The 22469-nt window shown below is 46.3% G+C and overlaps 1 protein-coding gene across 4 annotated transcripts in view; it reads left to right on the top strand.

The window, feature by feature from the left end:
* Positions 1 to 19343, top strand: part of nexn (nexilin (F actin binding protein)) — a 91083-nt gene extending 71740 nt beyond the window's left edge. For 3 of the 4 annotated variants that reach the window (XM_072510405.1, XM_072510403.1, XM_072510402.1), the window contains 4 exons: positions 4073 to 4294; positions 15078 to 15266; positions 18062 to 18419; positions 18571 to 19343. In XM_072510405.1, coding sequence (XP_072366506.1) covers positions 4073 to 4294; positions 15078 to 15266; positions 18062 to 18419; positions 18571 to 18584 — 783 coding nt within the window. In that variant the 3' untranslated portion in view covers positions 18585 to 19343. Of the gene's footprint in view, positions 1 to 4072; positions 4295 to 15077; positions 15267 to 18061; positions 18517 to 18570 lie in introns of those variants that run through there. The other variant, XM_072510404.1, reaches the window with a different exon arrangement.
* The last annotated feature ends 3126 nt before the right edge of the window (positions 19344 to 22469 follow it).

Below are 22469 nucleotides of genomic sequence, written 5' to 3'. Positions count from 1 at the left end.
CCCCCCCATTAGCTGCTGGCGACAAACAGATCTTTAAGAACAGAGATTCCTGGTGTGGAATCTCTCCTCTGACCCCCGCAGGACCTTTTCCAGCTGCAAAAACTCTGCCACATCCCCCCAACCACGCCACAGCCCTGGGTGGCACCGGCGACCTCCAATCCGAGTAGTACCTGTCGCCGGGCAGTCAGGGAGGCCAAGGCCACGACGTCGGCCTCCTTCCCCTGCGGCAGCTCCGCCAACTCTGATTGGCCAATAATTGCCACCAAAGGACACGGCTCCAGTCTCACCCCGCGATCTTCGACAAAGTCTCTAACACCCATTGCCCAGAACTCGCCCAATTTCGGGCAGGACCAAAACTTATGTACATGATTCGCTGCCCCCCCCCCCCCCCCGCACCCCCCTTGCACCCCCCCCGCACCTATTCTTCACTGACAGGAAAGACCCACTCATACCTGCTCCAGTCATATGAATCCTGTGAGCCAACTTAAATTGAACCAGGTTCATCCTGGCATTGGAGGAGGTCTAGTTTACCCAGTACAATATTTCACTCCAGCACCCCACCCCCATCCCAGCCCCTCTTGCCACTCCCAGTTCCTCCTCCCACTTCCCCTTTATCTCTTCTAACGGAACCTCCCCTGTCTCCAGCAACCACCCATATATATATACACAAGATCTTAACTTCACCCAGCTCATCAGATGATAACAGTCAACAACAGAAAACGCTGGACAATCTCAGCAGGTCTGGCAGCATCTGTGGAGAAAGAAGGGAGCTAACGTTTCGAGTCTGGGTGACTCTTTCTCAAAGCTGAAAGGGTGGCACGGGGGCGCAGTGGTTAGCACTGCTGCCTCACGGCACCGAGGACCCGGGTTTGATCCCAGCCCCGGGTCACTGTCCTTGTAGAGTTTCCACATTCTCCGCGCGTCTGCGCGGGTTTCACCCCCACAACCCAAAAAGATGTGCAGGGTAGGTGGATTGGCCACACTAACTTGTTCCTTAATTGGAAAAAAAAGAATTGGATACTCTAAATTTATTTTTAAAAAAGAAAGAGGGTCAGTGATAGGTGGAGCTGGACAGAGAGAAAGGGGATGTAAATGGGGGTGATTAAGGCTAAGGGTGCAGATAGTGGCACATTGAGAGATCTCTGGCACATATCACTGATCCTCCACCCCCTCCCCACAACAGTATCAATCTGACTCTATTTCCAGTTCTCTCCTGCTTTGACAAAGAGTCACCGAGACTCGAAACGTTAGCTTCCTCCTCTCTCCACAGATGCTGTCAGACCTGCTGAGATTGTCCAGTGTTTTCTGTTTTTGTTTCAGATTCCAGCATCTGCAATAATTTGCTTTTACCTTTGTGATAACCGTCTATCCATTAATGTGTGCCTCGGGAGCTGGGGGCGAACAAAACTCTGTGCCGACAAAGTCCAGAACCTGCATCTACCTAAATTCGCGGCACCTCGGGAGGTGGTATTTCTCCTTCAACTCCTCCAGCCCCGCAGACCTACCCTCCATAAGCAAGTCCCTGATCCTCTCGAGCCCCTGCCTCCTCCAGCTCCTGTAGGTTGCGCCCATCCTCGACGGCAAAACCTATGATTTTCACAAATTGGGGACTATTCCAATTCCAAAGTGTCGCCTGAGCTGATTCCACATTGAGGGATGCCACCAGCACCGACTGACTGTACACTTTGTTGGCGAGAATGGGAGCGGGCCAGTGGCCAACACCTTGAAACATGCCCTGACGAAAGACACCTCCTCCAAAGGAACCTCGGGAGAAAGTTTATTTTTATGGTCTGTCCTCTACCCGCCAAAGAAAGGGGTGGAGCATCCCACCTCTTCAGGTCCCTTCTCACCATTACCACCAACCTGGCCAAGTTTAATTTGTGCATCATGGCCCATTCATGTGCCACCTGAATTCCATGCGACCAAAATTTCATTTTGGGCAGTTTAAACGGCAAGGTCCCCAAAGTCTGCTCACCCACCCAGGGAATTTACCAGTCACATTAAGTTTATATCCTGAGAAGGCTCCAAACTTCTTCAACAGCTCCATTGTCCTCCCCATTCATGAAAGTGGACCCGAAATGTACAGTAACAAATCATCTGCATACACCCCATGCTCTCTACACCCCTTTCAATGCCTCTCCATTCCTTCGACGACCAAAGTGCAATGGCCGGGGGTTCAATAGCTAATGCAAATAACAGTGGGGACAACAGTCATCCCCGTCTCGTGCCCCGATGCAACAGAATGTATCCCGAGCTCATCGCATTCATCCTTACACTTGCTGTGGGGGCCGGTGTACTACAATCTGACCCAGGGGATAAACGATGGCCCAAACCCAAACCGTCCCAGGACCTCGAAAATGTACTTCCATTCCACCCGATCGAAAGCCTTCCGTGTCCATCGAGATCAGTATCCTGGCATCTTCTCCCTCGACATGGCCCTGACCACATTCAAAAGCCGCCCAATACTGCTCGACAGCTGTTGCCCCTTCACAAAGCCAGTCTGATCCTTGGAGATCACCCCCTGTGCACACCCCTCCATATGCCTCACCAAGGCTTTGGCCAAAACCTTCACATCTGTGTTCCACAGAGACATGGGCCTTTAAGAACCACATTCTACCGGGTCCTTATTCTTCTTTGGGATCAGGGAATTGGACGCCTGCACCAGCATGACTGATAATTCCCCCTGTGCCAACGCATCATTATACATCCCCAATACATGGGGTGCCAGTGAAGCTACAAATTGTTTATAAAATCCCACCGGAAATCCGCTGGGCCCCGGTGCCTTTCCCCCGTTGCATAGATCCAATGCACTCCATTATCGCCTGCAGTCCTAATGGTACTTTCAACTCCTGTCCCTTCCCCCTCTCCCTCACCAGTAAATCCAACCCATCCAAAAATCGCTCCATCTCTAAATCCTCTGCCAGGGGTTCGGACCGATGCAACACCTGCTAAAAAAAAAAAAGGCCTCAAATGCTCCATTTGTTTTTTTCCAGAGCAGTCACCAGTCTTTCCCCCCTCGTCTCCGTGCCTGCGTGGGTTTCTTCCAGGCGCTGTTTCTCCCATAAGTCCCGAAAGACGTGCTGTTAGGTGAATTGGACATTCTGAATTCTCCCTCTGTGTACCCGAACAGGCGCCGGAATGTGGCGACTGGGGAATTTTCACAGTAACTTCATTGCAGTGTTAACATAAGCCTACTTGTGGCAATAATAAAGATTATTATCTCTCGTGTAGCCGCCTCCGCCTCAAATGGCGAGCTAACAGACAGCTGGCCTTCTCCCCGTATTCAGAAATACCCCCCGCCCCCCCCAACGAGCTGTGCTGTTGACACACTGCCTTCCCAATCAATACCAGGTCGAACTTCACCTGCAACAACCTTTCTCTCCGCCAACAACTCTTTTGCCGGGGCTGCTGAATATCGTTGATTCACGCCCAAGGTGGCATCAACCAACTGTTGCCATTCCACCCTCTCAACCTTGTCCTTGTGGACCGTATATATTTCCCCCCCCCCCTCTGACCACCACCTTTAGCATTTCCCAGAACATGGAGGGTGACATCTCCCCATTCTGATTAAACTCAACATAATTCTCTATGGCAGAGGCTACTTTCTCCCAAAACGTCTTATCCGCCAGGAACACCAACTTTAACCTCCACGGGGATTGCTGGGCTCAGCCTGTTTCCAGCCTCACGTCCACAGAATGTATCTAATATCACTATCGCCACATTCACCGGGCCCCACAATCCCCGGGTGGATCGTTTTCACCACCACAATAAAGTCTATTTGGGAGTGTACCCGTTCACATGGGAGAAGAACAACTCCCTCTCTCCCAGATCTCCCTAAATCTCCATGGATCCAACACCCCTCCATCTGTTCCATGAATACCCCCAATTACCTCGCCATTCCCAAGTTACTAATGACTTGGGGCTCGACCTATCCTCCCTTCGGTCCGAAACACAGTCCAATTCACCCGCCCCATGATCAATTGATGAGAGTCAAGGTCCGGGATGCTCACCGATGCCGTCAGTCATGTATATCAGCTCCAATGCCTGAATCTCTGCCATTGATTCTTTTCAGGATGAAGTCAATGAGAGCACCGAAATTGTCAGTACCGAGTATGAAGAGCTAATTAAGCTAAAAAGAACAGGTTCCATTCAAGCCAAGAATTTAAAGTCAAAGTTTGAAAAGATTGGTAAGCTATCTGAGGAGGAAATACAGAAGAAGATCGAAGATGAAAGGGCCAAGAGGAGGGCGGAAGACCTGGAGATAAAGGAAAGAGAATCTGAGCGATTCAAAGAGGTAATCTTTAATTTGGTAGAAAACTGATCTCCTTAATCACAAGAGTCTTGAATCTTGAGATTTGTGACTAATTCTATTTGTCGCCAGCTCTCTTGGTCCGGTTGATGGCTCTCCTGCCCCTGCCTCATGAGATTCTGGGCTCAAGCCCGACTACAGGAATTAACCTCAGGGTTTAGGATGAATCAGCATGTGGCAGCGAAGCGGTGCTGTGTGCCACAGAGGCCTCACCTTGAAACCTGGGCCGGGATTCTCCGACCCCCCACTGGGTTGGAGAATCCCCCGGGGGGGGGGGGGGGGGGGGGGGAGAGAAGGGGCGCAAATCCCGCCCCCTGCCCTATTCTCTGCCGCCACTTTCGGGCGGGGGCGGGATTTCCGCCACGCCAGTCGGCGAACAGCGGCCCACCCGCCGATTCTCCAGGCCCCGACGGGCCGAGCGGCCATCCAGTTTTGGCCAGTCCTGCTGGCGTGAATTACTTACCTCACGCACGGTGGGACCTGGCAGGTGAGTATGCGGGGGTGATCCTCGGGGGGGTCCGACCTGGGGGGGGGGGGGGTGGGAAGGTGGCCTGGCCCGCGATCGGGGCCTACCAATCTGCGGGCGGGCTTGTTCCGTGGGGGGACTTCTTTCCTTTGCGCCGGTTCCCTGTAGGGCTCCGCCATATTGTGCAGGAGCCGGCGCGGAGAAGAGAACACCCCGCGCATGCGCGGAAATACACCAGCCATTCCACGCATGCGCGAACCCGTGCTGGCCCTTCGGCACTGGCTGGTGCGGCGCCAACCCCTCCGCTGTCCACCTAGCCCCCAAATGTTTGGAGAATCCCTCACTTTCGGGGGCTGTTGACGCCAGAGACGTTGGCGCTGGTTTTCCTGACGGCGTGGGGACTTAGTCCCCAGAAGGGAGAATCCCGGCCCAGATGTCAAAGTAAGATCCTGTCTGTTCCCAGGGCAGTAGTTGAAGATGATCGGCAGGGTGGCAAAATGGTTAGCACTGCTGCCTGTCAAATCCAGGAACCCTGGGTTACTGTCCTGTCTGTGCGGAGTCTACACGGTCTCCGCATGGGTTTCCTCCGGGTGCTCGTGTTTCCACCCAGAGTCCAAAGATGCGCAGGTTAGGTGGATTGGCTATACTTAATTGTCCTCAAGTGTCCAAAAGGTTAGGTGGGGTTACTGGGATAGGGTGGAGGCATGGGCTTTAGTACGGTGCGCTTTCCAAGGGCCGGTGGGCCGAATGGCCTCCTTCTGCACTGTAAATTCTATGATGAAATTCTGTGTGCCCCAGTCGACATTCTTCCCTCAGTTAACATAACCACAATCAGGCTAAATGGTCACTTTTTTTTTTGATGATGCAGAATGCCTCACATTTGCCAACATAATTTCCCACTCCATCACCTTGGTAGGATTGAGGAGCTGTTTAAATGAAAGCTTCCCTTTTCTACGTTGGCGATGTATTTTATAATTTTTAAGTTGCAACTCCTGTATAGCGGGCAGCACCCCTGCTTCGGAGTCAGAACATTGGACTCGAACCCCGCCTCAAACACTTGAGCGCAAAACCTAGGCTGGCACTCCAATACTACAAGGGGCCCGGGGGGGGGGGGGGGGGGGCTGTCCTGTCCGAGGTGGAGAGTTTCACACAAAATGTTACATTTTTGATCCGCCTGCCCTCTCGGTTGGATGCAAGAGGTTGGACTGCACCAGGTTGAAGAGGGGAATTCATCTCAGCTTGAAATGAAATGAAAGTTGCTTATTGTCACAAGTAGGCTTCAATGAAGTTACTGTGAAAAGCCCCTAGTCGCCACATTCCGGCGCCTGTTCGGGGAGGCTGGTACGGGAATTGAACCGTGCTGCTGGCCTGCCTTGGCCTGCTTTAAAAGCCAGCGATTTAGCCCTGTGCTAAACCAGCCCCATCTTGTTCAATATATTTCCTTTAGCCCAAACTTCGCAAAACCATTGTTCTCCCTCCTAACGCATGGTTGTTTGCGGGACCTTGTTATGGCAAATTGGCTCTCATTTCCTGAAATTAGAACAGTGACTCCATTTGAAAAGTACTTCATTGGCCATTGGCGTAGTTTTTTGGGGGGCGGGGGCATCAAGACTGAGGTATGCTACAGAAATGCAAGTCTTTCATTCATGTGCATTGCTCAGTTGCAGAGAATTAATTCAGATCAGCAAATCAGTGATGATTTTGAGACTTTTTTTGGCCCTCAGTTAAGTTCAAAGCTGCGGCCTCGATTCAAATTCAATCACTGTCGTCATAATTTATATAACCCTCTAATTATTCCGTTTATTTCAAAAGACCAGAGATAAATGCTGGCTCCAACGTCGAGATCCTGGTGAAGGGAGACAGTGGTTGAATTGTGTTCTGCCAGATGCGGGAGACAAAGCAGTTTCCACTCCCTGCCACCGGGTGGCACCATTCCTCAAGGACAGGAAAATTAAAGCTCCGAGCTCAAGTTGGTGTCACGATTCCGAAAAAGAAATGGCCCGAGTCGGTGTGACCAACAGCCGAGCTTTCAGAAGTGATCTTTCATGTATAGAGGACCAGGGGCTTCCAAGAGGCAATTGACTCGAGTGCTGCATCCGGATCTCGTCACCCCACCTCAAGAAGGATGTGAGGGCATGGCGGAGATTCACCAGGATGGTGCCAGGGATGAGGGATCTTGGCAACAAGGTTAGGTAGGAGAAGCTGGTTTTCCGTGGAGCAAAGGAGGTGGACGGGAGATTGGGTAAAGGTGTGTAAGATTATGCCGGGCTTAGATAAGGTGGACTAAGTAAAGGTTGTTCTCATTAGTTGATGACATTGGAACAGAATTAGGCCACTCGGCCCATCGGGTCTGCTCCGTCATTCAATCGTGGCTGAAATTTTTCTTATCCCCATTCTCCTGCCTTTCCCCCATATTAATCAATATCGCACTAGATATAGCACTTGGGGAAAATGGGATCAAAGGCGATAGGGAGAAAGCAGGATTAGGCTATTGAGTTGGTCAGCTATGATCGTAATTAATGGTGGAGCAGACTCGATGGGCCAATAGGCCTCCTTCCTGCTCCTATCTTCTGTATCTATGCAAGAACCTTGTAGGGGTCACTGATGGGTGGCATGGGAGCACAGTGGTTAGCACTGTTGTTTCCTGCGCCAGGGTCCCAGGTTCGATTCCCGGATTGGGCCACAGTCTTTGCGGAGTCTGCACCTTTTCCCCGTGTCTGCGTGGGCTTCCTCCCGGGGCTCCGGTTTCCTCCCACAAGTCCCAAAAGACATGCTTGTTAGGTGAATTGGACATTCTGAATTCTCCCTGTGTGTACCCGAACAGGCGCCGGAGCGTAGTGTTCAAAATTGGCCTTAGTGTTGGGTGGGGTTACTGGGTTATGGGGATAGGGTGGAGGTGTTGACCTTGGGTATGGTGCTCTTTCCAGGAGCCGATGCAGACTCGATGGGCCGAATGGCCTCCTTCTGCACTGTAAATTCTATTCTATGACTAGGGGATTTTCACAGTAACTTCATTGCAATGTTAATGTAAGGCTACTTGTGACAATAAGAAAGATTATTATAATTACAGGTAACCGGCATGGGCTCAATGGCCTCTTTGTGTAACGTAATTAGACCTTCCAGGAAGAACCAACAACTGTGATGAGGTTCAACCATGACAAGCCACTCCCTTTGTTTGTTCCCTGGAGTCTAGACAGATCAGGATTTATCCAATATAGCTATTTAGAATGACAAGTGACTCTAGCAGAGATGTTGAGAAAACTAGTTACAATTTTAAAATTAATAGATAATTTTAATGCTGCAAAAGGCCATTCATAGGTGAAATTCGGAACCACTTTCTCCCCACACCATGGGCGCGATTCTCCACTCCCACGCCGGTTGGGAGAATCGCCTGGGCCGCCAAGATTTCCGGGGACGCCGGTCCAACGCCCTCCCGCGATTCTCCCAAGCGGCGGGAACGGCCCGGTCGAGTTTCGCAGGCCGGAGACACCCAAAATGGCGATTCTCCGGCACCCCCACTATTGAGACCCGGATGGGCCGAGCGGCCAGGCCAAAACGGCGGGTTCCCCCCGGCACCGTCCACACCTGGTCGCTGCAGTCGTGGGCAGTGCGTGAACGCTGGGGGGGGGGGGGGGGGGGCGCGGTGAGGGGGGATCCTGCACCGGGCTTCACCTGGAATGTGGGGTGGCCCGCGATCGGTGCCCACCGATCGTCGGGCCGTCCTCTCTGAAGGAGGACCTCCTTCCTTCCGCGGCCCCGCAAGATCCGTCCCCATCTTCTTGCGGGGCGGATTTAGAGAGGACGGCAACCACGCATGCGCGGGTTGGCGCCGGCCAACCCGCGCATGCGCGGATGATGCCCGTTATGCGGCGCCGCTTTTATGCAGGCGACAAGGCCTGGCGCGGGTAGATGACGCGGCCCCGATCCTGGCCCATTGTCAGGGCCTGAATCGGTCGGGACTGGGGCCGTTCCGAACCTTGACAGCGTTCACGACGGCGCAGCCACTTCGGCGTGGGAGTGGAGAATCCCGCCCCTTGTGTCACAGAAATGTAAATGCTCCCCCCTCCCAAAGGCTGTGGACTGAATTGTTATTTTATGAAGGCACCTACCTGGATCAAAGGCAGATAAATGGAGTTAGTGTATAATTGAATGGTAGAATGGGTGCAAAGAACAGAAGGACCTACCTCCTACTCCAGTGCATCAGCTTTGGCGACAGTAACATTTTCAGCTTTTCCAATACACACTTTGAATTGCAGTTATGACATTTTTCCGTCGGTTTATTTATATTCATTTGCAGGATGCGTCCCCAGCAAGGTCAGCATTTATTGTCCATCCTTAATTTCCCTTGAGGTGGTGGTGCTGTGTCATCTTCTTCACCTGCTGCAGTCCGGGTGGTGTAGATACACTTACTGTGCTGTTAGGAAGGGAGATCCAGAATTTTGACTCCGTGAAGAAATGGCAGTACAATTTGGAGTCAGGGTGGCATGTGGGTTGTTAGAAATGGACAAGGATCTGAAGGTTTCGCCAACGCTATCTTGATTTCACCCTTTTCTAAGATTAAACAAAAAGTCCACCTTGGCAGGCAGTGCAGTGGCCTTCTCTGCAAAAAACCCCATTGTCGTAGATTTCTCATCAAGAGGGAGGTGCCGCGTGTTCTCGTTTGACATTATATAATCACACTGAGGAACGGAACGTATGGTGGCATTTTCTGGGATAGGAGCATCTAGGGTCTTGTATTCAGTGCGAAAAAGATTTAATCGCGTCACAGAATTGTTACGCCGCAGGAGGCTATTGGGCCCAGTTCACAATCGACATCAATGATATGGATGTGAAGATTAAATCTAGTTTTTCCAATTTTACAGAAGACACAAATCTAGGTGGAAGTGGGAACTGTGAGGAGAAGGCAAAGGCATTTCAAAAGAGATTTGGAGAGGCCATGCGAGTGGGGAAAAATTTGGTGGAGGGAATACAATGTGAAGAAATGTGAAGTTATCCACTTTGGTTGGAAAGTATTCCTTTAACGATGAAAGGTTGTAGTGTTGAACTTCAAAAGGACTTTGGTGTCCTTGTTCATGAGTGACTGAAAGCTAACATACAGGCAACTAAGGCAAATTATATATTAGCCTTTATTACAAGAGGATTTAAGTATAGATGTCTTAGTGCAGTTAGAGAGCACATTGGTGAGGTCACACCTGGAGTGATGTGTAGTTTTGGTCTCCTTTCTGGTTCACATCCCGTAACAGAGGGAATGCAACAAAGGTTAATCAAATCAAGTTAAACAGACTGGGCTGTTATTTTCTGGAGTTCAGAAGAATGAGAGGGGATCTCACACAAAAGAATCAAAATTCTTCCAGCACTCAACAGCTTAGATGCCAGAAGGATGTTTTCCCAGGCTGGGATTCTAAAACCAGGGGCCATAGAGATGGGCAGGGCATTTAGGACTGAGAGGGTGATGAACTGTTGGAATTCTCTACCCCCGAGGACAGCGAAGACTCAGACCTGGAATATGTTCAAAGCAGAGATCGAGATTCCTACATATTGTAAATATTAAGGGATACGGGGATGGTGCAGGAAAATGGTGTTTAAGATAAGCCACGATTTCACTGAATGGCGGGGTGGGCTCGAGTGGCTTAATAGCCTACTCCACGTTATTATGTAGTGCTTATAATGCCGGTCGAGCAAACCTGAGGTTCAGTATCAAAATCTCACCCTTAAGTTGAGCAACCAAATTCAATAAATCTGGTAATCTGTGGAATAAGATTGTGAAATCTGCTGGAGTGTTCTAAAAATCCAACCAGTCCATAAGCTCACTTAGGCCACGTTTACAGAGAGATTGAATAGATGTGCTCATAATTACATGGAGCATTAAGAGTAAACGGAAATAAGCTGATTCCACTGCAGGTGGCTCAGCAACCAGGTAATATAGATTTTAAATAAATGATAAAAAGAACCGGGGGAATATGGAGAACCTTTCCCCCCCAAAATTAAAAGTTATAATCAGCTCTGGAAATAATTCTCTGAAAGCGAGGTGGAAGCTGAATCAATAACTTTCAAAAGAAAACAGGACAAAGAAGTACTTTCTGGTACGAGGAAAAAGCAGTGGAGCGGCAGGATCAGCTCATTCCAAGAGTCCGTATCAGCATAAGCAGAAGCTATGGCAGTGGTTAGCCTCATTCCTCCGTGTGGAATCGTAGAATTTAGTGCAGAATGAGGCTATTCATTCAGCCCATTGAGTCTGCACCAGCCCTTTCAAAGAGCACCCCACTGATGCCCACATATCTACCCTATCCCCGACTTCACATTATTTGGACACTAAAGGCAATGTAGTATGGCCAATCCACCTAACCCGCACATCTTTGGACTGTGGGAGGAAACCGGGGCACCCGGAGGAAGCCCACGCAGACACAGGGAGAATGTGCAGACTCCGCACAGACAGTGACCTAGCCGGGAATCGAACCTGGGACCCTGGAGCTGTGAAACTGTGCTAACCACTAGGCTACCATGCTGGAGTTTGCACATTCTCCCCGTGTCTCCTTTGGGTCTCATCCCCACAACCCAAATATGTGCAGGTTAGGTGGATTGGCTACGCCAAATTGCCCCTTGGAAAAATTTTAAATAGAAAAAAATAATTTTACATTGGCGGTGGCTCCGTGAAAGAACTTGCGCCAAGAGCCACGCCAGAGACCCGAGCATATAATCCAGGTTTGACAGCTGAACTTGCATTTAAATGACATCCCAAGCTGTTGCACAGGAACATTATGTAAAAACATTCGACAAGCTGCAGGGGGAGATGTTGGGACAGGTGGCCACAGACTTGGTTTTAATCACTGGCTCAAAGGAACAGAAAAGTAGAGACCGAGGAAAGAAATCGTGGAGCTCTGGACCAAGGAACAGCTGCCAATAGTGGAGCGGCTAAAATCAGGAATGGCAATGCCAGAATTGGAGCATTGTTGAGATGAGGGTTGTTAGGCTAGAGGATATTACAGCGATTGGGGGGGGGGGGGGGGAAGAAGAGAGGTTTCATGGACGGATTCATAAATAAGGGTTGATGATGCAGTGATGAGGGAAGCAGAAGAGGCTTCAGAAGATGGAAAAAGCGCTGGGGTTAAGAACATACATATGCACAATGAGTTGAAGGCCTTTCAGCCCCATTTAATGGGATCATGGCCGATCTGATGACGACCTCAAATCTGCACTCCACCGCTGCCAACAGAACCTTTCGTCCCCTTTCTTACCAAGAATCTATCCACCTCTGCTGCAAAAATATTCAAAGATTCTGCTTCCGCCACCTTTTCAGGAAAAGTTCCAAAGACTCACAAACCGGAAAGAATTTCACCTCCTGTGTTAACCTGGAGAACCGTTATTTTTAAACAGCAATTCCTAGTTCGAGATTCTCCCACAAGGGGATGCGCCCCCTCCAAATGCACCCTGTCAAGTCCCCTCAGGATCTTCTAGGTTTCGATCAAGTCGCCTTACTCTTCTAAACTCCGGTGGATAAAAGCCTAACCTGCCCCAACCGTTCCTCATAAAACCCACCCATGCATTTTAAATCTCAGATATATTCCTGTTGAAGATATTAAGGGATATGGGCCAAGGGCAGATATGTGGAGTTTGGTCACAGATCAGCCATGATCTCATAGTGGGACAGGCTCAAGGGGCTGAATGGCTTATTCCTGTCCTTCCTTAAATAAGGTGACCAATACTGTATGCAGTACTCCAATTGCGGTCTCACTGTACAACTGAAGGATAACTGTCCTACTTTTGGATTCAATACCCCTCACATAAACAACATTCTGTTATCTTTCCCAATTGCTTGCTGTACCTGTATACAAGCCTTTTGTGATTCATGCACAAGAACCATTTGGACCTACCATTTAGAAATGCTTTTTTTATTCCTGCCAAAACGAACAATTTCATTTTCCCACAATAAACTTCATTTGCCAGATATTTGTCCCCTCACTTGGCCGATCTATATCTTTTTGTAGTCTCATGTTCTCTTCACAACTTATTAAAGTTTCCGATCTTTGTGCCATCCGTACATTTGGCAAACATCACTACAATAGTCATTTATCTGTATACAGATCCAAGTCATTGATTTGTGTTAGTGGTGGAGAAGCTGATGTTAACTGCATTCCAGATTTTTTAATTATTTGTTCTTGGGATATGATAGGACAGCAGTTATTGCCCATGCCTAACTGGGCTTGACAAGTGGTGATGAGCTGCAGTCCATGTGGTGTAGCTACACATCCTACTGTTTGGGTCAAAGTCCTGGAACTTCCACCCTAAGGCAATGAAGGAGCAGTGACAAGAACTAAGAATACAGAACAGGAACAGGCCCTTCAAGCCTGCACCGGTCACACCACCCTTGGCCAAAACCCTCAGCACTTTCGAGTGCCATATCCCTCTATACCCATCCTATCCATGTATTTGTCGAGATGCCTTTTGAACGCTGTTAATGTATCTGCTCCCAGGGAAGCATGGCGGTGCAGTGGTTAGCACTGCAGTCTCACGGCACCGAGGTCCTAGGTTCGATCCCGGCTCTGGGCCACTGTCCGTGTGGAATTTGCACATTCTCCCCATGTTTGCGTCGGTTTCACCACCCACAACCCAAAAAATGTGCAGGGTAGGTTGATTTGCCCTTAATTGGATAAAATGAATTGGATACTTAATAATTTAAATTTTTTTTTGCTGCTTCCACTACGCGTTCCAAGCATTCGCCACCCTCGGTGTAAAAATCACCACCTTGTGTAAAAGTAGCTGATGTAGGTCCAAGTCAGGATGGTGCAGTCAGATGGGGTGGTTGCGTTCCTATGCTGTTGCTGCCCTTGACATTCCAGGCGATAAGTATTCATGGGTTTGAAAGGCAGCCTTAACAAGTTGATGCAGTGCCTCTAGGTGGCACTGTGCCAGTGATGGAGCGAATGTTTCAATTGGTAATAGGGTGTCCATCAAGAGGAATCTGATGGGACACCCTGCTAACTGAACCTGCCTCCAGCACATTCCAGATCCTAATCACTTGCTGCACGTTAATGTCATCAACCACCTTAACTGGCATCCTGTTTCTCGATCTCAATCCCCCCCACCCCCCAAATCTACTTGAAAACCTTGATCAGATCTCTTAATCTCTTTGCCAAGATGCACAGCCCCAGGTTCTCAAATATATTCATGTAACTGAAGTTCCTCTAGACTGGAAATATTTCCCGGAATCTTTCCTGTACCCTCTCTAATGCCGTCGCATCCTTCCTAAAACATGCTGACAAAATGCTCCAGTTGAGGTCCAACTAGATTTTTATGATGGTTGGTCATTTTTTCCCCTTTATTGCTGTCTTTTATTCATAGCCCCAAATCCCGCATGTCTTTTTTTAAAAACATTTTTATTAGGGTATTTGCAATTTTTAAAACAATAACTGACATAAACATGGTACAGTAAAAATTTCCACCCCCATCACAATCTCTACACACCCCAACCATAAAACAAGTCTGCCCCCCCCCCCCCTCCCCCACATGGCATTCTTCTGCTGACATTTTAATTTTCCCCGAGAAAGTCGATGAACGGCTGCCACCTCCGGGTGAACCCTAACATCGACCCTCTTAAGGCAAATGTCCCGCATGTCTTTTTAACCACATTCTCAACCTGCCCTGCTATATTCAAGTTTGTGAATATCTATGTCTCTGTTCCTGCACCCTCTTTAGAATTATACCCTTTAATTTAAATCGTCTCACCTCATTCTTCCTATCAAAATGTACTTCACTTATCTGCATTAAATTTTAATCTGCCGCGTGTCCATCCACTCCTCCACCCAATGCCCATGTCATTATCCTCCTCAGTTCACAATACTTACAACTGCAAATTTTGTAATTGTGTTCGTAGATAAAGTCAAGGTCGCGAGTATAAATCAAAAGCAGCAGCAGTCAGACAGCACTGCGGCCTCGCGGCACCGAGGTCCCAGGTTCGATACCGGCTCTGGGTCACTGTCTGTGTGGAGTTTGCACATTCTCCCAGTGTTTGCGTGGGTTTCGCCCCCACAACCCAAAAGATGTGCAGGCTAGGTGGATTGGCCACGCTAAATTGCCCCTTAATTGGAAAAAATGAATTGGGTACTCTATAAATTTTTTTTAAAAACAGCAGCAGTCCAGCCTCCTTCCTCGAATCTATTTTCTGAACTCAGCCAACTCAGTAAATCATATACTTTCGGTTTACATTTTAGTGGAGACAATGAGATGGATGAGAATTTACCTGAAAGGGACTACAGGTGCTGCTGTTCTCTAAGGCATGGATTCAATTATATTTTATACTTGCAGGAAGAAATAGAAGAGGTCACAAAGGAGCCCAAAAGAGACGATGCTCCATTTACTCATAAGGTTGATATGCGAGCTCGCTTTGAGCAAATGGCTAAAGCAAGAGAGGACGAGGAAAAGAGAAGAATTGAAGAGCAGAAACTTCAACGGATGCAATTTGAGCAGAAAGAAATTGATGCAGCATTGCAAACGGTATTTTTATTTTAAAAATATTTTTCAAAACACAAGCAATCAATACATCCTCCAGAATGTTACTAAATGAGAACTTAGTAGTTGAGCAAAAATGTGGTTAAGCATGTGGAACTTGATACGACATGAAATAATTGAAGCAAATCATCTAGATCCAAGTTACGGGGAAGCTACGCAAGGACAAAGGTGAAAAGAATACGCAATGTGGATTGTGTTAGATGCAATGAGGGGCAGGAAGTGCATAAGACGTGGACCATTCAGCCCATTGAGTCTGCTCTTCCATTCAATTAGATCGTGACTAATCTGATAATCCTCAACTCCACTTTCCCGTTTTATCGATTCTCTTACCGATCAAAGATTTACCCTAGCTTTACAGTCTCTACAGTAAAGAATTCCAGACTTACTACTCGAGAAGAAATTCCTCATCTTTGTCTTAAACGGTTGACCCCATAAACTCAGATTATGCCCTCTGGTCCTAGTCTCCCGCAAGGGGAAACAACCTCTCAGCATCTACCCTGTCGACCTCCTGCCAAGCCAATGTCTCAATAAGGTCGCCACTCATTCTTCTAAACTCCAATGAGTATAAGACCAACCTACTCTGTTCGAACATAGAAGTAGGAGGCCATTCGTTATGATCAAGGCTGATCATAAAATCAATATCCTGATCCCTTTAGCCCCGAGAGCTATATTTCTTCTTTAAATTATTCATTTCGGTCTCAACTACTTTGTGATAGCTAATTCCACAGATTCACCACTCTCTGGGTGAAGACATTTTGTCTCACCTCACACCTAAAAGACCCCCTTTATCCTCAAATTATGACCCCTAGTTCTGGACTCCCCCAGCATCGGGAACATTCTTTCTGTTCAGAAGACAATCCCTCCATATCCAGGGTCAACCGAATAAATCTTCTCGGACTTCCCTATTACCTACCAAACTTGCACTGACATACATCAGTTGGGTCAAATGGCCTATTTGCAGGCTCAATGGAATAATCAATGATAAATATGAAAAGGCCGGAGGCTGAAAATTGAAGGGCGATTCGATGATACCCAACTTATTTCTTTTTTTTAATAAAAAAAGACAGAGAATTGGTTTTATACAGAGCCATTCACCTCAAATGTCCCAAACGCCTTGGAGCCAATTAAGTATTTTTGAGGTAGTTACAGGTGGAATGCAGGAAATGCAGCAGCCAATTTGTGAACGCCAAACTCCCGTAAAAAGCACTATAATGACGAGATAAATCGGATTTCACGATGTTTGATGAGGTTTAGATGTTTCATCGAATATCGACAGTGCTGTCGGCCCATCACGTCTGCATCAGCCATTGGAAGGATCACCCTACTTAAGCCCTTGCCCCCCACCCTATCCCCGTAACCCTACCTAAACGTTTGGACACTAAGGGGCAATTTAGCATGGCCAATCCACCTAACCTGCACATCTTTGGGCTGTGGGAGGAAACCCACGCAGACACGGGGAGAATATGCAAACACCAGTCACCCGAGGCCGGAATTGAACCAGAATCCCTGGAGCTCTGATGCAGCATGGATAACTCCCCTCTTCTTCAAAATAGCATCATGGGATCGTGTAACACCCACCAGAGGGGACAGACCAAACCTTGGTGCAACATTTCATCCTAAAGATCATCCTTATGCCATGCAACACTGCCCCCAGCACATTAATTGTCCATTTAATGTTGTAGTTGGGTTCCTGAAAAGTACAATTCTAAATGAAATATAAAAATCAAATTTTCCCCTTACATTGTTTTCCATCGGAAAAAGTATTAAAACACTGTACCCTGCATTTAAATACTGTACCTTGCTAAATTACTTGAATTAAATAAGCTTTAAAAATAAAATTTGAAAATAATCACATAATACTCTTTCTACTTACCTTCTGCTCAGTCTTTTCTGCTTCTCACCTCTCCACGACCCTTTGGCTTACCACCAATCATACTCTCTGATCCTCTCTGTCACCAATCCTCCAGCTGACAACCTCCCACTGGCCCCTTCCCCCTCTCAAGCTCTCCGTTAGGAGGGCTCAGGAGATGAGCTGAGAGGCAGGAAGCAGCCGATAGAGTGAGAGCAGCTACGTGTTGTGGGCTCACGGAAGTTAAGCTGCAAGCTGGAATGGCGACGGCGGGACAGTCGGCGGGAAAAAGGGCCGACCGTGACCGGTAGAAGCTGCTCCAAAATGTCAGAGAGCAGGTCACGACATCACGAAATAACACTAATGGAAATCCACAACACAAAATGTAAATATTGGCTCCAATGAAAAAAATGACTTAAAATGGGGCCACTTAAATCAAAGACTTGTACTTCAATGAAATGTTTTGTGCCCAAATCTTGTGAGTGCACAATCAACCAACTGAGCCACATTGACATGATAGGTGCTTGTTTATGCTGCTGATGCAAGCTCTACCGCTCAAATCACACGGCTCCATACCGTACCCCCTCTTGATGAAACTTTCTTCAACGTAACATAGGAAAAATTAACGCCCGTGTTGAGCTCCCACCAGAAACTCCACAATGGTTAAAAACATTTACAGATTGAATGAATTCATGATGGGGTCAGAACTCCAGATTTGCTACTTCAGTGTCATAATATCCATTACTCTGCCTGCACTAAAATCAGATAATCTTTATTGTCACAAGTAGGCTTACATTAACACTGCAATGAAGTTACTGTGACAATCCCCAAGTCGCCACACTCCGGTGCCTGTCCAGGTACTCTCAGGGAGAATTCAGATACTCCCACCAAATGTTGAGGCTTTTTTAAAAAACTCCTAATGTGTTTGCAGAAAGGGGATGAAGAGGAGGAAGAGAGCATTGTTAATGGAACAACCTGTGAGGATGACACGGATGAACTCATTCGGTCTGGCGCTCCGTGGTTCAAGAAACCCCTCAAAAACACATCGGTTGTGGACGGCGAGCCTGTAAGGTTCACTGTAAAAATCATGGGGGAACCAACACCAGGTGTCACGTGGTGGTTTGAGGGTGAAATGTTGCAGGACTGCGAGGACTATCAATACATTGAAAGAGGAGAAACTTATTGCCTTTACCTACCTGAAACCTTTCCTGAAGACGAAGGAGAATACATGTGCAAAGCTGTCAACGCCAGAGGAACAGCTGCTAGCACCTGCATTCTCACCATTGAAAGTAAGAGTTAAATTTTATACAATGGCACTTTTCTCTAAAAGTAGGAAACCTGCAATGTCAACCACACGCACACCCAAATAAACACAATCTACTTCAATTTTCAGCTCTTTTTGTTGGCAACTAATTTCTTTAATTTTCTCTTCTCTTTTAGCTGATGACTACTAAATCTGCTGGAATTTCCTTTCTGTCCTCAACCTTTACTACATCCGTCTTTCCCCACTGATGGGGCCAAAAAAATTAAATATCCTATTACCCGTGGAAAAATTGCTGTAGCGTTGATCGTTATTCTTCTCATGGTTAACGTATAGCCTAGGAAAAATGCATGAGGTTTACATACTGGTTTTATTTGGTCAGTTTTAATCATTTATAATTATCTTTGATGTTATTTAACAGATGCTATTATATCTGCACATTATTGTTACCAGTGGGGCCCACTTGGGAATCAATCTTGAGTCTATAAACATATGAATTTTTAAAAATTCTAATCCAGGGCTTATCCAACTCATCAATTACTACTTGGGTCAAGCACTAGCAAAATGCTGGTTTTAAAATAACTGTTTTGTCCTTTGTGAAAGCCCATTTAACTTTGCATCAGGAGTTTTAAAGGTTTAAAAAAGAAAATGAAATTCAACAGGAAAATAAGCAACTTTGGGTTGTCTACATACAGATAATACCGGTTATGTAATCACTAAATTAACCATGAGGCCTTACAGACACATTGTCCATGGACAAAGATGTTCCTTCATGTAACTTGGAACAATGGGCCCTGAGAGGCACGAAGTATTGCATGCTGGACACTCAGAGACCCTCAGAAATGCTCTTCATGCGGAATGTACTTTTTTTTGTAAACAGTTCAACTCTCAACTGTATTGAATTTTCAGATATCATTTAAACTTTACTTTGAAATAAAACTATCTGCTGCTTTTCCTTGCTCTGATTCAATTAGGATGCTAGTGCTTGCAAAAGGTGTCGACTTGCAACTTGGGGTGGCGTGGCTATATTCTGGGAGCATCTATAGCATCAGCACAACCCAAAAATTTTAGTGACCTGCTCAGAATCAGTGCAACACACTAATGTGGCCACCAATGTTCACAATTGGCGGGGAAAGGCAGACAGCAATAAAGATGATCTTTTGATTCTTTCTGTAGCAACTATAGCTTAATTTTTAAAAAGTTGCAGTGTTTTTGGTAAATTGCTACTTTTGCAGATCTTCCATTCACTCCCCCTGCACCAAACATCATACTTTAGTCAAGAGGTAATTCTCCTTTTCTGGTATCTGCGACCCATAACAGTCTGCTTGGGTGCACTAGTGAAGCATGCGGATAACTCTGGCTCCCTACTCAGTCATGAGTGCTTACAATTTAACAGACAGCACCATCAAAACTCACGACCTGGAAGGATAAGAGGATCAAGTGCCTGGAAATACAGTCACATCCAAGTTATACACCACCTTGACTTGAACATTATATGTCATTCCTTAAACATCGCTGGGTTGTACTGGAACTCCAACCCAATCTCTCTTTTGGTAGAGAGATCTTGAAAAATGCACATTTAGAAAACATCAGAATTGAATCTGACCCCCTCCTTGCCCAGTGCTCAGCAGTCACTGGATGAAAATCTAGAATGAGAAATCTGGCTAAATTCATTCGTACTTTATACTTGAGCACATTATCTTGCACCGATTAACCACCATCTTTTCAAGATTAATTAGGTACCAGCAATAAATGTTGGCCCTGTTAACTGGTGCTCATATCTGGAGAACTCTCTTCATATAGTGCCATGGGATCTTTCATGGCTACCTGAAAGGACTGACGGGACCAGTTTTAATGTCTGGCAATGTGACATTCCCTCAGTACCACACAGGAGTGTTAGCCTTAATTTGTGTTCAAATATATATATTTATGAAGTGCATGACCAGAGTTATTATTTTTAGGGGAGTTGGTGGAGAATAAATCTTGGCCAGGACACAAGGATTCGGTTCCATCTTTTACATCTAATAAAGAGGGCAGACAAAGTGCCGTATCAGCAAGATAATGAGCTCAAGTTTCCACACAACTTTTGACTTCTGAGGTGAATATGCTACCCAATGAGCTACGGCTGCCACCCAATGCACCATGCACTTTACTACCAACTGGTAAACATGGATTTATGCTCTGCATCCAATTTGTTCATTTCAGGGGTGTCAGCAGCAGAGTGGCCTCAGCTGCCCTGTTAAGGTGCTAAGGTGGGGGGGGGGGGGGGGGGGGGGGAGAAAATATTAGCCAGGTTTCAAATTCCAGACCATCCAGTGATTCCCGGGCACTGATGGGGATGAGGTTCAACTGATGCCCTCTAATCTCAAGATTTTCCAACTTCCTTTAATGAGTGGCCATAAGTCAGATATTAGAGGGTTACCAGTGTTAGCGAGATTGCCTTCAGGAGGGGGTGAAAGTTCGAAAATAAACTAAAAGGCAGTGTGCAATTTGGCTCAATCAATTGCAATAGGCTGGTACGCAACATGGAGATAAAGCGCTTTCTTCTCGCAACCAATTACTCTATAACCCTGAAACCAAATCCCGCCAAACCCATATTTGATGGACACAGTAATAAAGAAAGCCATTATTATTTGTGCACCTCAAACTTTATTTATAATATTCAAAAACTTTACAGTTTAATTCACACTAAAATCAGATTACATTATCAGGAAAAAATGAGTGCCAACACATCTGGATCATTCTTAAACCGCTTTTTTTTTTTCCATCAGATTGAAGTTACCTTATATTTCAGCTCCAAATCTGTATGATATCCCTTTCTCCAACCACAGCAAGCCCTTTATCTGCTTAGTAGTCTTCTCCAGCAATGCACATTTTCTGAAGAATTTTTTTCTTCGAGATAATAGCTAATCCATCTCAAAAAAGCCATGTGTAAAAAAAAAACATGCAAAAGAAATATGCAGGACACCTATCTGGCGATGTGCCGATATTAAACGTATGGAACAGGAACAACAGCAAAAACTTGCAGTCAAATCCTGAAGTGTATCTTTCCTCTAATTAATTCTAGCACAGATACTGTCTGCTTTAATACATTACATCAGGTTAACTGAGACATCTCCCCGCAGAATCTAACTAGACAATTTGCGTACAGTTTTTTTTAAAGTAAACATTCGCTTCTGCAGATTTTTCTGAACCAGGAGCTTCTAACCGTTTTGAAACAAAAAACAAAATAAATGCATCCTAAATGTGCAGATATCCACATACATAAGATCCACAGACAGGCTCACTAAAAGGGAAATAATTATCCCTTAATCTGGGGTTCATATTTATATTAAAGAAGAGATCAGGCGAATTAAAAATGGTCTGTGCCTCAACACTATTTAAACATCTAATGCATGTACGTTTGAGGTGTTAATTGTCAACAATTTAAACCAAGTTATATTTAAACTGTGGATTTTCTGTATAAACGTCAATAACAGAAAAACAAATTGACTTAATAGGGAAACCTCGCAATGCACACATTAAGTCTTGCAATACTAAACTGATGACCTAAAATTTGCAAAGATCTAAAATGATTAGATTAATATGACTGAACTACGACATTTTTAACTATTGTTCCACTCTGCAGAAGGAAGTGTGCTTATTTTAACATTTGTATGCAAATGGTAAATAGAAACAAGTGCACAAACCAAAGATTTGGACAGCATGCCTCCCATGCTAAAGATTATAATTCGTGGAAAATAGCTAATTGCCTGCATTTGAATGATAAGTTTCCCTCAAAAAGAGTTACCTTATATAGAGAGCCCGTGTATGGTTTATGTTCATCAGTTCAATAGGATGAACGCAAAGGAGTCCTCCATAGGGGTAGAAACTATCTCAGGACCTGATCCTATGACCTATGAATCGGGTGCTGGCAGCTAGCTCTTCAGCACTGTATAAGAACGAAGCACCACCTTTTGAATACGTTGAAAAGAAAATTGCCAAGAGATAAGCAGGTTGGCTATTTGCACAGAAACCCTAAGATTTTCTGATTAAAAGACAACGGTAATCAACCTTTAGCATTGCAAGATTCACTTTT

The sequence above is a fragment of the Scyliorhinus torazame genome, chromosome 7 (assembly GCF_047496885.1).
Source record: "Scyliorhinus torazame isolate Kashiwa2021f chromosome 7, sScyTor2.1, whole genome shotgun sequence".
Taxonomy (NCBI): Eukaryota; Metazoa; Chordata; class Chondrichthyes; order Carcharhiniformes; family Scyliorhinidae; genus Scyliorhinus; species Scyliorhinus torazame.
Note: the sequence above shows the minus strand (reverse complement) of the source record. Positions and strands in the feature narration are given on the sequence as shown.